At 49.0% G+C, this 16,773-nt stretch overlaps 1 protein-coding gene across 14 annotated transcripts in view; it reads left to right on the top strand.

Annotated features, from left to right (window-relative positions):
* Macroh2a1 (macroH2A.1 histone) overlaps positions 1-16,773 on the top strand; it is a 62,005-nt gene that overhangs the window by 31,601 nt on the left and 13,631 nt on the right. The window contains exons 5-7 of one of the 14 annotated variants that reach the window (XR_001780786.1): positions 7,795-7,902; positions 14,169-14,268; positions 15,684-15,770. Coding sequence is in view for 6 of the 14 variants with exons in the window: in NM_012015.2 (NP_036145.1) it covers positions 7,792-7,902; positions 14,169-14,268 (211 nt within the window). In the remaining 8 variants the exon portion in view is untranslated. Of the gene's footprint in view, positions 1-7,791; positions 7,903-8,384; positions 13,348-14,168; positions 15,775-16,773 lie in introns of those variants that run through there. The other 13 variants (XR_003950458.1, XR_001780785.1, XR_382440.2 and 10 more) reach the window with 13 other exon arrangements.

Here is a 16,773-nt window from a genome sequence, read left to right as displayed (position 1 = left end):
AAGGTTTCCCTGTGCCAGGGATCACTAATAATACCGTCCTCAGAGGGGCCATCTGTGCACATGCCTGGATGCTCAACTCTACAATCTCATTGTGTTGCCATGGCTACATGTCCTCCTTGGGTGCTCCAGCAGGAGAGCTCCAGACAGCTGTCTTTCAGAACACTTGCTTCAGTCCGGAAAGAAAAGCAGTGCACTCTTCAGACAGTTGCTCCTAGGCCGAGCTTCACCCAAAAACGTTGTCCTAGATGCTGGTCCTCTGTGGGAGCCTCCCAAGCACGGCCTAGAGTTGCTTTGATGGGGAAGGGCAGACATACCCCCATCTGTTGGCCTTGTTTTGGGGCCTGTGTTATCGAAAGAGAAGAAAGAGAAGGCACTGTGTCTCCTTACACATACTCGTGAATGCAAACAACACCCCCAATACCTTATTTCCAAGACCCAGAATTGTCCCCCACTCATGGAGAGAGAAGCCTGACCTTGAAGAGAGGCCAGTATTTCTAGATACTAGAAAGCCTTCTACCTTGCTCAGGAGTCCAGGAGGAGGTGGCAGTGGGGACAGGCAGGGAAGGGACTTCCCTCTCCCTGTATTTGCAGTTTGGAGGAAGGGTAGGGCGGAGGAAACAGGACAAGCCCTAGGGTACCTGCTTTGGAATGCCAGGAGAAACACAGAGAAGCCAAGTCTCTTCTCCCTTAAAAATGGCTGCCCACAGGGAGGTCCTGGCATTGGGTGCTGGTACCAGCAGGGTAGAACCACGTTTCCAGCTTGACCCTTAACCTGGCTGCATCTTAGCCTTGCCCTCTTTCCTACACTCAAGTCATGCCATCTGAACACCTTAGATGTATGTGCTGGAGCAAACTTGGCTGAGCCTCATTCCCCCTGACCTTAGTCTTCTCTTGTTCTTTTCTGCCCAGTGACTTCCTGACCTTTGCAGCTTACCAAACTCTTTATGGAGTGGGAGAGTGTATGTGTGAGTATGGGGGATGGGGAGGGAGAGAGAGAAAGAGACAGAGACAGGGGAGAGACAGAGAGGTGTGCGTGTGTGCGTGCGTGTGTGGTGTATTTCTGTGTCCCTCCAGCCCCTAGTAGCTGTGTTTCTAATAACCATATGTCAGTAATCACTCAAACATTCAGCTTTTCTCTTGATTACAAAAGCAGGGAGCCTGTGATGGTGGTCTGTTTTTCTTCCACACAATAAAACACATTGTCTGCTTACTGTACCAGTATTTGGTTAACATTAAACCCTGGGGGAAGCTGAAATTGGAACCGTGAACAGCTAATTTTCAAAACATTTGTTTAATGTAAATTGTGGTGTCAGCTCCCAGAAACAGTGGAGGCCCGGCATTTCCATGTTTCATGGAACGTTATGAAAAAAAAAATCACCTTTCCCGGGGCATGCGCAGAGCGCCCCACCTCAGGGACGTGCTAAAACACTTGTGCTGAAAGGGAGTTGGTATTTTTCAAGTGTCAACACTGGAAGTCCAAATCATAATTTCCTCCCTCAATTCTATATAATTTGACGGTTTTGAAAATGTCCAGTGTAATAGCCGAGTCAGCTGCAGGGAGCAGGCGGAAGGCACAGAAAGCCCCCGAACGCAAGCACTCCAGGCCAGCACTCTGGCTGTGCCCTAGGCTCTTCCTACTTGGGTGGCCTCAGGCAAGCCTGCCCCCTTCTCTGCCTTGGCCCGCCTTGGCCCGCCTTGGCCGGCCCTAGCCCATAAAATGACAGCGCCTGTTCCAACTCTACAAGCCAGTGACTCTGGGCATATTGCATAATGTATTTTTGTATATGTAATGTGTATAAGTTTGGCAGGCAAAAAAAGTATGCAGGAAAAAAAATCCTGCCCCTATCACAAACTATAATGAATTAATAACCTACTTTCCAGAAAGTCTATGTATATAAAAACATGTACTTGCGGAAACCCTCCCTATTCTAGATGTGTAAAACACAAGTCACGCAAGCACTGTTTTGGCCGTGTAGTGTTCTAGTCTGTGACCTGGCTGTATTCTAGTTCTGCCGCTTGTGTGTTCTTGGTAGGTTCCCTGTGGTGCTCAGTTTCCCTGTCTCTGGGGTGAAGCTAAGCAGGAGGAACCTGGGAGAGATTAAGCCAGAACTCAGGCAACACTAGCAACAGCCTGTGTCCTGAGGGAGCCGCGGCTACCCCGACTGTGTCTCAGTGCTGCCATCCCAAACCCGCCCTTTTCCTATGTGAGGACCCCAGGTGAGGAGGTTGTCCTCATTGCTCACTACCTGTCAGAAGACCAGGCTGATTGTGGCGAGTGCCTTGGCTTTCAACCTGTGGGTCACAGTCACATATCTGATACCCTGCCTATCTGTTGCAGGATATTTGATCACACCATGAACCCCGAGATTGTGTTGTTTCCTAGAAAAACCTGTTTCTGGTTATGGTGTGGCTCAGCCTTAGGGCACACCTTTAATCCCAAACAATGAAGGGAAAGTTAGTTTGTAGAAGGAAGGGCCGTCTTTGAAAGTGATGTCTAATTGAATGGCACACAAAGTCATGGATCAGAGAAAGATTTGACAGGATAGGATCTGCCCGACTCTCACAAGAAGAGAGAGGAAAGGGAAGCTACTTGAGGCACAGTGCAGAGGGAGAGGAAGAAGGTCGTCTAACCAGGACAGTTGTACTGAGACAGATTGAAGAGAGAACAAGCTAGACACAGGATAAGACAGAATGAGGCAGAGAATGAGAAGGAGCCAGAAGATCAGAATAGATTGCTAGAGTTAGTTTGAAGCCAAGCAGAGCAACTCAAGAGACACTGAGAGAATCCAGTTTGAATCAGCCTGAGAGAGAGGAGCTTGAGTCAGAACAGCTGAGTTGAACCAGCCAGCCAGAGCTCAGAAAGAGGTAGGAAGGGTAAGCTTATTCAGCAGCAGGTCTCAGACACTGAAGATAATCTAGGCCTGGATTAGATTGTATGGAGGCCAGAAGCTTCCAGGACTAGGCCTCGGTTAAGCAGACAGAAGCAATGAGCCTCAGATGACAATTAGATCAGGCGAGTAAAAGTTGCTTTTACACCTATCACATATTTACTTTATGATCACAACTAGCAAAATTACAGTTATGAAATAGCAACAAAATAATTTTATGGCTGGGGAGGTCACAACATGAGGAACTGTTAAAAAAAAAAAAAGTCTTAGCATTAGGAAGGTTGAGAGCCACTGTATAAAGTGATGTCCAAGAAAGGCATTTCTTAATGAGGAATTGCCACACCCAACAGTCTGCTGGCCTTTTAGTGATGGCTAGGAGCTGAGGCATAGGTGAACTTGCTTGGTGGGTCTACCTCCATCATTTTTGACACTGAATTCCACAGAATCTTAAATGTGCACAGATTGGCTTTGACCTTCTAGGCTTCTTCAAAACAGCCCTGCACATGGCCAATGCACAACACTTTTGCATCTATATACAATGTAAGATCCTAAAAATCTTACAGTCATTTGAGTTAAGTGTGATTGCTTAGATCTTTCTCCAGAGCTTAGATCAGAAAAGCCTACTGCCTGTGTCACCACACCATGAAAGAAAAGGCATCTTTCTTCCAAGACAGTAGGAAGGGATGCGAATACAGGCTGTAGGCTTCACTTGAACACAGTTGTGATCAGAAAGCAGTTGCTGCTTGTGTGCAGGGCAGTGGGCACTGACCAGAAGTTCTGCTGCTTTGAAAGGGCTCAAGTTCTCTGCAGAGAAGAAGGTTGGTTCTCTGTGCAGCACCTGACTGGTCTCTCTTCTTCATTCAGGAGTGTTCTAGCCTCAGGTCTGTTTTCCCGGAGGTGAGGTATCTAAGGGAAGGCAAGCAGGTTTCTCTTTGCCTGGTCACACAGCTGGAGGAGCCAGGATTTAAATGTGGAGCTAGCAAGTTCAAATACTATTGCTCATGCATTCTATGATCACTGGTCGCTTCCTGGCCAGAGTCCTACTGCTCTGATGGTAGAGGACTGCAAAGCCTTCCCCCGTAGGGGAAGTGAGGCCACGGTCTTCACTAGTCACTGCTGAAAGTCACCAGCATCCTCATAGCTTAAGGCTTAGTTAAACCGTTGACTGCTGAATTGGTGGGGCATTGGGAACTAGAATGCCTCTTTACAGAAACAAGTTGTGACATCTGAAGTCTGACACCTGTTCTCTAGGCCTTGTACCTCTAACTCCCTATCTGTGCAGCCCCCGGGGAGAGAGATACCTGCTTCCCACTGTTGGCTGTGGACCGGAGCCGTTCCCCTTAGGGAATAATGCTGTTGCTTAAATACCTTCCAAAAGATTTCTTTAAAAGCTTTGCAGCATAGACATTTAAAGTCTGACGCTTTTCATAAGAAATTTAAGGATATTTTGGTATGCTCTATATATTATTTATAAAATGTATACAATGCAGTTTACTAGCATTGGAAAACTTACGTGTTTTACTTCCCTCCTTTCATTGACCCTACTGAACTTAATTCTAACATAATACTTTATTGAAAAATATGTGTGTGTGTGTGTGTGTGTGTGCGTGTATGCATGTGTATATGCCACCATTCAAGTATGGATGTCAGAAGATAACTTCGTGGATTCATTTCTCTCCTTGCACCTTTATGTGGATTATGTCCAGGCCACCAGGCTTATGTGGCTTGTGCCTTTTTTTTGTGTACTTTTGTAGCAGAGCACTGCAGTTCACTTGAAATAGTTCTTGTGACTTTATACTAAATGAGGTACATTTTCCAAGTGCCTTTACCTGCTGGGCTGTTTCACTGGCCTCATACAGTGCCTCATCTTTATGCCCATTGTTTTTGTGACTTTTGTAGCAGAGCACTGTATTTCAGTTCACTTGAAATAGTTCTTGTGACTTTATACTAAATGAGGTACATTTTCCAAGTGCCTTTACCTGCTGGGCTGTCACTGGCCTCATACAGTGCCTCATCTTTATGCCCATTGTTTTTGTGACTTTTGTAGCAGAGCACTGTATTTCAGTTCACTTGAAATAGTTCTTGTGACTTTATACTAAATGAGGTACATTTTCCAAGTGCCTTTACCTGCTGGGCTGTTTCACTGGCCTCATACAGTGCCTCATCTTTATGCCCATTGTTTTTGTGACTTTTGTAGCAGAGCACTGCAGTTCACTTGAAATAGTTCTTGTGACTTTATACTAAATGAGGTACATTTTCCAAGTGCCTTTACCTGCTGGGCTGTTTCACTGGCCTCATACAGTGCCTCATCTTTATGCCCATTGTTTTTGTGACTTTTGTAGCAGAGCACTGTATTTCAGTTCACTTGAAATAGTTCTTGTGACTTTATACTAAATGAGGTACATTTTCCAAGTGCCTTTACCTGCTGGGCTGTTTCACTGGCCTCATACAGTGCCTCATCTTTATGCCCATTGTTTTTGTGACTTTTGTAGCAGAGCACTGTATTTCAGTTCACTTGAAATAGTTCTTGTGACTTTATACTAAATGAGGTACATTTTCCAAGTGCCTTTACCTGCTGGGCTGTTTCACTGGCCTCATACAGTGCCTCATCTTTATGCCCATTGTTTTTGTGACTTTTGTAGCAGAGCACTGTATTTCAGTTCACTTGAAATAGTTCTTGTGACTTTATACTAAATGAGGTACATTTTCCAAGAGTGGATAGTTTAACACACTTGGTAATATACATTTATTCAAACCAAGAATATTTAGTAATGATTACAGAAAAAGCTAAATGTTATGAGAAAAGTATCTTGTAGTGGAATGAATGATTTCCTCCTTCGTTGGCTAAGGATCCCAAGGTGTATGAATTGCTGAGTTGAGACAAAGGTCAACGTCCTCTCCCACAGCAGAAGCTGTTAGGATTTGGAAAGTCTTGCTGCCTAGAGTGACTGCTGAGAACAGAGAGGTTTGTTACAGCAGCAACAGTGTATCCTCTCTGTTGGGGGGGGGGCAAGATGGTCAGGTTAGCAGTCTCCCATCAGTGAGAAGAGAGGTTTGTTACAGCAGCAACAGTGTATCCTCTCTATCCTCTATTCTGGGGACAGTCAGGTTAGTGTTCCCTGGTGAGTGAGAACTGAGAGGTTTGTTACAGCAGCAACAGTGTATCCTCTCTATTCCAAGGACAGATGGTCAGGGTAGCAGTCTCCTATTGGTATTGAGAAATCTTTTAGGATGGGCTTAGAGTTACAAGGAGTGAAAAAGAAGCATGGTGCTCTCAAGGGCTCAGCAGGTTTCCTTTCCTGTGGTTGACAGGCCTCACTCACCAGTGAGTAGCAGCTGACATTAGCACACTGCCATCAGCCAAGAGCTGTCTGTCACTGCTTCTCAGTGGTCTCCAGCTAGTTCTCAGTGGTTTCTTCAGTTTTGTTGAGAGTGCAGGACTGAAAACAGCAAACTTGTGAATGGCTTTGTCAGTCTTCGTTCCCAGAAAGTATATCACAAAAGCCTGTGCTTCCCATGCAGGTCTTGATTGTGCCTGTCTCTCTCCTTGTCATATCAGATAAATGCAAAGTATGAAGACAGCAAATCTGTGAGGCTCTGAACACCTCTGCTGTCCCCCTCCCCCCCCCTCTCCCTCAGAAAGCACTTTTGTCTTATCTCAAAAGTTTGAAGCTGTGATTATTATTATTCAGATTAGATTATTCAGTTTACAGAAGGCATCAGCTATGTCATTGCCAAAGCACTCCTCACTGCCAAAGCAGTCAACAAAGTGACATGTTTTTCTAGTGCAAGGAAGGCTGCTAATGTACCAGTGCTTGTGCATTGGGGTCCTAAACGGGTACCTGGATAGGACGCGGGCCTTGCCTTGCACTCACTGTCTGAGGCCGTCCTTATGGAAAGCAGGTCCATCTGAAATACCCCCTCTTCCCACCATGTAGGCAGGTGTTTGCCACTGTACTGTGCCTCCAGTACACCTTAATTTTCTCCCACTGGGCCTTTCTTGGGATCGATGTATTCTGATAATCTGGGGGAAGGGAAGAGAAAAAGATGAACTGTTTAATCTGACGTCCCACCATTCCCACCATCCTCAACCTGTCAAATATCTGAATGTAGGAAATCCACACACAGCCAAATGTATATTTCTATTAGTTTTCACCCTTAAAAAATGAATGCAAAAACATATGTTCCCCAGAGCCATGCATCCTTCTTACCAGTTACTTAGGCAGTGAAGGGGACCAAGGATCAAGGATGCACATTAGAAGCTGAGCTGAGGGCTCTGTAACTCTTTGGAAGTTCCTCCGGAATGTCAGGGTGCTTGTATTTTGGTCTGAGGGATGCTGAGGAATGTGCTAGAGTGGAGGACACTGTGGTTGTGGGAACAGCAGCCTCCTCATGGCCTCCGCCCCACCGTCGTCAGCCACAAGTCTGCTTTCTCCTTCTGTTTGTTAAGGCAGAAGCTTGCTGCACTGTAGCTCAAGGTTGCTAAGAACTCACTATATAGTGCAGGCTGGCTGCCTCAGCCCTCTGATCACTGGACTACAGGAGTGTGCCTATAACAATACACTTGAGTTTCACGCAGAGATCTATAAAGCTGACTAAAAACTACTAGTGACGAGATGTTGCTCTGAATTTATAAAGTGATTCTATTCTAAATTATTAAAAATTTAGGTTTTGTTTTTAAGATTTTTTTCAAGATTATAAGTAATAAAAATACAATTTAACTTTTTTCCGTTAAACTCTGGGCTCTCAAAATAAGTAGCAGTCCCCACTGTGGGACATGCAGTGGCTTTATTTCCTGTGGCCTCTGAATTGGTAATGGGTGAGACCTGGGGCTCTCTCTGTTAAGAAGGAGTTGTGTGGCCCCTGCCTGATGTCCGTGTTCTAACTCTTCGGTTTGTACAAGAAGAAGCAGGGAGAAGTGAGCAAGGCGGCCAGCGCAGACAGTACGACGGAGGGCACGCCTACAGACGGCTTCACTGTCCTCTCCACCAAGAGCCTCTTCCTCGGCCAGAAGGTAGGCGGACGGCTCAGTCTGTTCCAGGGCCCCGGGGTTGGGGAGGAGGGGAGAGGAGGGCAGAGGCTGAGATTCCTGGGTGTCACTCAGCTCAGTGGGTGGACAGAACAACCCCAGGGCAGCTTTGGAAGTGGCCCCAGAGAGGGATGAATGGACAGGATCAGCAGGCGGGGTCCGGGGATGCTGCCAGGTTCCAGGAATGGGAGTGTACATGAAGCAGACACGAAGCTCCCACTGGGGGCCAGGACCCTGGAGCTCAGCCTAGGGAAGGAGGTGCTTCTAAGGAGTGGGCTGCTCATCAGGTAGTGTGGGCTGTGCAGGGAGAAGGATCCAGCTGGTCCTGGTGGGCACCGATCCAATCCAGGGAGCCGGGTTGTTCTTAGACCAACTAACAGGTGTACCAGGGGCTTCGTCACTGAACCACCAGGCGACTCCTCGAGCCAGTTGTTTGTTTTAACCACGGGCAATAAATATATTTTCAGCCACCCCAGTGATGCAGCTTTGCCAGGACGCCATGGTTTTGTAAAAGTTGATTCACTCTTATTGAGAATAAAAATGATGCAAAGGCTTTTAAGACCTGGAAATGAGAATTGATTAAAAGAGGGGTGGGGACTGTCTCGGTTTTTTGAGTCCTCTGTAATATAATCTCGAAGGACTGAATCTGGCCCTGCCGATCCGTTGGCTTAAAGGTGCTCTGCGTTGGGTTAGAAGCTGCATCATTTTTACCTCCTCACTGTCCGTGTCCTTTTGCATCCCGATGACACCGTTTTCTCGCTCACTCATGCCCGTTGTCCCCTACCCTCCCTTTTGTGTCACTGATTGCACTCAGGCTCTCACGATGCAATTCCTGCGGTGACGTTCCGGAATCTAACCATTGCTGTTTACATCCTGTAGCCGTTACCTGTATTCTGTGTGCATCTGTCTAAAGCAGCAGTTCTAGTTGTCATCTTAAGGTCTGGGCTCTGAAAGTTTAACTGCCTCTCAGTGCTGAAGGCAGATGCCCCGAGTCTTCATGCCTTTCACAGGTCCCCTCAGGTTGCCTCAGTAGCCACTGATGTGTGAGACCCTCTGCTGTTTAGGGCTAGTCTCCATGCTCCCTCCCCAAAGAAGTGAGTAGCCAGGGTGGTGAGAGCTAGTGCTGATCAGCCCCTAGGGACCCCCTCTTGCCCACCCTGCTCCTAGTCACTTCCACCCTGGCCTCTCCTGATTCTGCTCCCTTCTGCCCCACCTCCCCCAAAGCCAGCCTCAGTTAGAACTCACATTCACCTCACTGCAAACATGAAAGCACCGAGCTGTGTAGGTGGCCGTATGCCAGCACAGGCGCCCTTCTGTTGCTCTGTTGCTCCAGCAAGAGACAGGACCAGGTCCACATCTGGGCTGTTGCCTGGAGCCCCACTAGAGATAACCTTGCTTGTGTCTGCACAGCTGGGCACGCAGCGTTCCTCCCTCCGGGATCCTCCTGGTCTCAGATTGCAGAATGGGTACCTCAGGGATGAAAACGGTCTAAATGCTAACCATCCCTCCCTCGGGGCTTGCAGGGTCTGAAAAGCTATAGGAACAGGGAAAGTATTGGTACAGTGAACAGCAGATGAGGGTGGGTGCCAGGCCAGGTCGGGAAGCCAGCTTAGCTGTTGGAGGTCTGGGGTTGGTGAAGACTTGCTGAGCCAGAGCCTAGAGTAGCGGCCGGCCCTGAGAACAGCGCTGGGCAGCGACTCACAGCAGCCTGTCCACTCTTGTGGACGTCTGAACACTTCAGAGTATGTGTACGGCAGGGTGTGCCGACACCCATGCTCCCCAGGAGAGGTCCCCAGAATCACCCAAGACAGTAGCTGAGTACCATAAGTCAGCTCAGCCCAGTCCTGACACCCACATGAGGAACTAGAGTGATTCTGACCTTTCAAGAGCCCTCCACTCCTGTAGCCGAGGCAGAGGACATAATTCGGAAGCAGCACTTGCAGGTCCTTTAGTGACTTTGACGGTCAGGAGACAAGTTTAGTGTATAGTGCTGAGGGGGCAGAAGTCATAAAACAATCACAAGTGTCACAGGCATACTGGAAGCCTGGCTCGGACACTAATTTTGGCTTGAGTTTTAGAGAACATTTCTGAAAGTGTACTTTAGAAGGGACGGCTGTGGCACCCTACTCTGTGCACCTCCTTTCCAGGCTGACAGCGAAAGCAATCCTTAAGTACAGCAAGCAAGCTGGCAGAGAAATGTGATGCTGGGGCCAGAGCTGGTTGCTAAGCTACTTGCAGGAGGGCCAGCCCTGGGCTTAGGAGCCTGGGCTCTAATTGTTATTGTTAATGATGCATTTCAGACTGAAGTCTCAGGGGCAACCCCCTCATTACTCTGTGATTTCCATGTTCACACACATTGTTTTTTGCCTTGTGGTTGCACTGAGATGTGTGGCTTTTCCTAGGCCCTTTTAAAACCTCATGGTTTATTAAAAACAAGCAAACAGAAAGCCCCACAGCAACAACAGCAAACCACTGGCAGTGTGTGCATCCAAGGCTCTGTCAGCAGTGAAGGTTTGTCCCTCGGTAGAATATTTGAAGCAGTTGGGAAAGCAGGTTAGGGAGGGCAGAATTGAGTCTCCAAACCTCCCAAATGATCAGGATCATGGTAGCAGGGATTCCTTTTGACCCATGCCACTTCTGAGGGTGAGAAGTTGGCAAAAGAGAGGGAACTAGCAACCCCATCCGTCCATGCAAAGTGCTGCCCAGCTTCTGAACTAGCACAGGGAATGCAGTCATACTATGTGGCGCCATCCTGGCCTCGGGCGGCTTCTGGTTAGCCTTGTCTTTCTAAGGCACTGTTTGCCCAGAAGCTTACCATATGATGGCCAAAGGCTCTGGGAAAAATTACACTAGGAACATGTGGCATAGGCACAGCCTAGCACAGATGTGAAGACAGGAGTGGCCTGCTGTGGCTCCTGGGAAAGATGGACCTCATGAGGTGTCTAGGAAGAGCTCTGCTGAAGGCAACTCCCTTCCCCATTCCCTTTAGCAGGGAAGTGGACTTTGAGGCCAGGAAAATAATCCACTTGATGTAGGTAACACAGGAAAGTGAGACCAGCACAGGCATCCCTCTTCGTTGTCATGAATGGCACCAGAGTTTGACAGTTAGGCCCAATATGCCATTAAGAAAATCTTCAATACTCACTCACATGTCTTAAAATTTAATTTCTAGCCCGATTTTAAAGGGGATTGTACTATTTCCTTTAGCCAACAGTGTCAGGTCAAGGTAGTAGAACCAGGCCACTTTCCTCTTGCCATAGTTCCAGACACTCTCCCCCTCCCCCACCCCAGTAAGGCTGGACCCGCGTCACGCTGCTGGAATGCTAGCTTGGCCAAGACCCAGTTACTGAACCTGGCATCTGTCTCCTTTAGTCCCACTCTAAGAGAGAGAAGATGTTCCCTGCAGCTCAAGAGTTGCATCTAATGGTGTTTGATGTTCATTGCTAAATAGGACGTGACCAACCTAGGTGGCCTGAGTATATAGCAGGTGTCAGAGACAGGCCACCACAGGGGTGAGATCAGGGTGATAGGTTGCTGGCAGGGGAAGGACCTTGCAGTTTTCTGGGATAAGTCCCTTTCTTCCAGCTGTCGCCAAAGGGACACACTCTTGCTCTCTTATTGGCAATGCCCCAGTGGTGTGTTCCTGCAGCAGCCAACAGGACTCACAGCTGCACTAAAGTTCCCATGCTGTGGTATAAAACTGAAGGTTTTAATCTTCCCACAAGATGACAAAGATGTAATCACTTTACTCAAACATTGAAACCACTAAAGATCTTTCTCCTTCCCAGAAAATCAGACTATTGGGAATTTTCACAATTTCTGGCCGTCTGATTTGTGATTCACGTCCCTTTCCTCTGCCATACACTGTGTGTGGTTGAATGCTCTTTGGCTAAGAGGTGACCGACACCAACCGACTTCTGTTTTGGCCCAGAACCTCGCGGTTCACTTGTGGATTACTAGATTGGTCCTTTCGAAGGCTGTGCCCATGTAGCCCGTGTGCCCTGTAGTCAGGGGTTTTCTTCTCTTGCCCATGGTCTTTTTCTACCTCACTACTGACCTTTGCCATTGGTTCAGCGTGCCCTAGCCAAGTTAGCTATCCATTCTTCTTTACAAAGACTGGCCCAGTCCTCTCCCCACTAGTCGCTGTCACACACTCTGTAGACCAGAGGATTCTCAATCTTTTCATACTTGTGTATATTCTATAAGAGCAGCACAGACTTATAGCCAACCCAGTGCCATGTTCTCAACATTGGTGTACAAGCATGATGGACAATCCAATATTAGCCTCATGCTTACATGGTGGTGAGAGAGACTGACAGCCCTCCATTGGCTGAACTAGTACCAGTGCTAAGCAGCAGGCCTCCTGAGATGCTGTGGTCCTTGCATCTAAGAATGCTCGCCACTGGTGGCCAGAAGGAATGACGGGAAGGCCAGGAAGGACTAAGAGTTCTCCAAGTAGCCGAGCTCTGTCTGCAGCTGCTTCCTGCCTCTGTCCAGCAAAGGCAGGGCATTCCAGTTTCCCTAGAGCCCACTCCCCTGGACCGAGGTGTCGCAGGCCACCGAGGGTCGGAGGATGCCTCCTGGCTGGTGGAATCAGCTGGAGAATACATTTCCCAGACGTGCCCGTACAGTGAGAAAGAGTTTGAAGGGTTGACCCTGCATGACTTTTCAGCATCTCATCCTGTAGACACTTAGATGAGTGCTCGCCCATGTTGCACCACCAGAGGCTCTCTTTTCCACTTCCTCCTCTGCCTCCCTCCCTCCCTCCCTCACCAACCTCTTGCCTTTTCACAGAGTGTGAGTTTCTTGTTTGTTTTTCTGGTCCTTGGGAGCCCACCCTGCCCTCACCTCCTCCCAGCAGGAAGGCACAGCCAGGGCCTGTGCTCTCCAGTGCCCCTGCCTCTTGGGTCAGGAGCCCCTGATGGGGAGGCAGCTAGATGCAGAAGCCTGTTAGGCTTGTGAGAGACCCCTAATCACCACCGGGCGCTAAGAGGAGGAAGCCCATGCGCAGAATTCTGGCCTTTATTCTGTCTTTGAATCTTTCATTGGCCAAATGACCACATTCATTTCTACCATTGCTTTCTCCCAAGGAAGGACTCTTAGTCTAAAGTACCTTTAGACTCTGAAGATCTAGCAGCTTTTTAGGACCAGAAGTTTGGGGGTGCATTTCCCTTGCATATAATTTACCAGTTTTTTTCTTTATCCCAAAATGGCTCCAGAAGTTCAGCCCCTTGGGGCTTAGTTGCCAGGAGCTGTCCTGTATTCCACCACTCTACCCCAGGCCAGAACAAGGACTCAGCCGTGCTGCCCCCTGCAGGCTCAGGCCTAGGTCTGTGGGCTGCTTAGGGCACTATTGATGTCACTGAAGAAGGAGCACCTTGACCAGACAGAGATTGTGAAGGTGCAAGTCTAGCCACACCTGAACCAAAAGAAAAGGAGGGAGTGCGGCAGGGCCAGGGCAGCAGAAGCCAGCACCTGCTGCTCCTCATTAGTAACCAAGGCTTGCCAGGGCAACAGAGCAACAGGTGGAGAAAGGCTAGTGACCCTTCAGAAAGACCCAGTTGATTGGGCAGACACAACTCAAGGTATTTGCAAGCCAGCCATCTACAGGCTATAGGCTACATCACTACAGGCTACTGAGGGAGTCTTCCTGCTTGGGTGTCTTCCCGGGTATCACCAGAACTCCAGCATCATGCGAGTAGCAGGCGTATAAAGTCAAGTGTTCCAGGAACAGGTAGTTCTCACTCTTTGTTACTCCTGACCAAGATGGTAACAGGGAGGGTCACCAGTGAGAATAGTCTCCAAGAGCTACACACTCGCAGAACAATGGCACCTTGCAGGTGTCCACATAGCCAGCTAGCATTTCTCCTCTATTGCCCTAGGGCCCCCCTCACCCGCACCCCTGAGCATCTTGCTTCTGGGTCCTGTCACTATGAAGTTCCTCTAAAGGAGAACCACCATCTTTCTATTCCAGGCCAGGGTGGCTTGTGCCCTTTCACCCTAAGCAGCATCTGCGGGTTCCGAGCGCCCACCTAGCTCGCTTCCCCTCAGCGCCCCATGGCACGGGAGTCTTCTGTTTGAAGTAGACCCACACTAGCCGGCGGCTCCCGGTTTCTCTCTTCCTTCTCTCCTCTGTGCCCTGTGCACTGCGAGTGCCCGCCGCCTCGCCCTTGCCCACACCCCGCCCACGCCCTGCCCTCTGCACCTTGCCGGCTCTCCTGTTATTTCCCACCTCATGCTTCTCTTTTCAGCTGAACCTTATTCACAGTGAAATCAGTAATTTAGCCGGCTTTGAGGTGGAGGCCATAATCAATCCTACCAATGCTGACATTGACCTTAAAGATGACCTAGGTAATTGGGGATGGGGTTTGGCACCACCAGCTGTCAGATGAGAATTTGTGGAACCCAGAATTTAGGCTCTCTGTCTGCCTAGACTCAGGCGTGGTCAAGGCAGACCTCCAGTCCTCGGTTGACATTTGATTGTAGACCCTGAGCATTGACTCACTCTAGACCACTCCAAATGGAGACGGTCGCTTACATCTCATCAATGTGATTGACCCCTTCCCCTGCATTGCAGACACGTCACCATCTAAATTCTCTTCCATAATGATCAGACTGACTGCTGGTTTCTTGGGGGGGGGGATTTTAAAATGTGTATGTGTGGTTTTTTTTTTTTCTTTTCCTTTTCCTTTATTTCTTTTTAAGCTGAAAAAGTCAGGTAACAACAAAACAACAGTTTCTCCATTCACCCTTTGGTTAGAACGGCACTCCATGTGTATGGAGGGAGGCGAGCTAGGTTTCAGAGCACGGAGCTGGACATCATTGATCATGGACCAGCTCCTGTCCATCAGCCTTCCCTAACCATGTGGTGGGACACAGCCTTGCCAGAGCACACAGGCTTGCCGTATGCCTCTGGGGGCAGGGTCTTAAACCCAGACCACGGTATATTCTGCATGCCTTCTGCCCTGGACTGCAGCCGCTCTTGTCCTAACTACGACGGGGCTCCCCTCCAGGAGCCCACTCCCACCCACACAGACAGGCCACAGCAGCGTGCCAGAAACAGACCGGAGCTCAGAAGTACCCGGTTGGGATTTGTTTCCCGCCTGCTTTAACCAGTGGCCGTCCGTAAAGCAAAAGGGCAGAGGCTATAAATGGCAGCAGCTCTGTCCAAAGTGTAGAAAAGAGAAAAGCCTGGAGAAACCCTTCCACCCACTCGCAGAACTGATACGCCCTATGCTGGTTCCTCGGCTGTCATTTGAAGGGAAACAAAAAGCAATAGAAACCAAAGCCTCCACGTTGGCTGCTGCAGACGAATGGAGAAACTCATTGTTGCGGTTGGCCTGACAGTCCACGTTCTTTTCAAAGCAGATGCCATGTTTTTGTAGCCTCCCCATGCGTGGGGTGCCAGTGTTGTTCAGGCTTCTGCAGGGTGAAGCGGGGGCATTCGTTGTTTTATTTCTTTTAATCTTCGGAAATGATCTCATATGTGTGTTTCTCTTTTTCTGTTTTCTTTTCTTTCTTTCTTTCTTTTTTTTTTTTTTGGACTTGTCCTTCCAATGTTTAATTTAAACATGTCACATTTGATATTCCTCCTCCCGTCCTCACCCCCACCCACACGTGCGCACACTGCGTGGACTGATTGCCCCCTGGGCTCATATGTTGGAATCGACCAGGTAGGCCAGCCCTGCCACTGGGGCCTTAGTAAATGTGCCTGTGTGTGGGTCTCGGTCCAACACAGTTGATGTACATCTGTTTACCTGTTATAGTTGCAAGTTGTTCAGGCTGACATTGCCTCGATCGACAGTGATGCTGTCGTTCACCCGACAAACACTGACTTCTACACCGGTGGTGAAGTAGGTAATGCGAGCTGGGTGCTGCCGAGTGTGTGTGTGCATGCTCAGCCGGCCGCGCAGACAGCTTGATCCTCTGACAGCTACGCAGGCTGCATTCATGTCACGCTTCCAGCCGTCCTGACCTTCCCAGGACCTTCATCCCTGGGTTGTGAACTGGAGAGGTACAGCTGGCCGTCAGCCCTGTGCTTCCCGCAGCGGCCCCCTCGGGCACTTCTGGTTTGGAAACTGGCTCAGCAGCCACACATTTCTTTCTCTGCCTGGTGAGGTGAGGTGAGGTGCGGCTTTGTTGCAGACTGGGTTCCCCGAGGTGTCAGTTACAGGCTCTGTGCCCACCCAGCTTTCCCCATGTCAGGGGCGTGTCCACAGACACACGTTAAGGGGTACCCTTTCTAAATGTGTCCCCACGTGTGAGGTTTCAGTCAGATTGAAGGTGTTTATTTTATAAACAGCACTTGAGGAACACTGTCCTAGACACAGGAAGCACTTGGGTCTCCCCTGGCAGCTGGTGCCCGCTTTGAGTCCAATGTGCTCAGCTGCTGCGTGCCACTGAGGTATGCAGAGGCAGGATGCTGAGTCCTGGAGTTGCAGATCTGCTGTGTGGGTTTGGTACTTGGCACTACCCTGAGGGGTTATGTCACAAGGAGGCATTCCCTGGCTAGGAGGGACCTGAATCTTAGCCTCACTATCTACTGGTTATTGGGCCTGGCCAAGACATGTAATTCCTCCATGCCTCAGTTTCTCTACTTGATAATGAGGCGTGTGTGAAGAATGGGCAGTGTACCTTGGTGTCTAATCCCAGGCCATGCTGCTGTTGGGCCTCACTGTGGCTTGACATAGCCATGCTGAGCCTGAGCAGTGTTCCAGAGAGAACGATGACATTCCTAGCCAGCTCCCAAGACTGTATTCTCCCAGGATGAGGTGAGGAGTCCTGTGCTCTGGGTACAGATTGCTTAGGCCTAATGCCCAGTGTGGCAAAGTGTCACTGTCAGAGCCTGCTGTCACA

Source organism: Mus musculus, chromosome 13 (assembly GCF_000001635.26).
Source record: "Mus musculus strain C57BL/6J chromosome 13, GRCm38.p6 C57BL/6J".
Taxonomy (NCBI): domain Eukaryota; kingdom Metazoa; phylum Chordata; class Mammalia; order Rodentia; family Muridae; genus Mus; species Mus musculus.
This window is presented reverse-complemented; position numbering and strand designations above follow the sequence as displayed.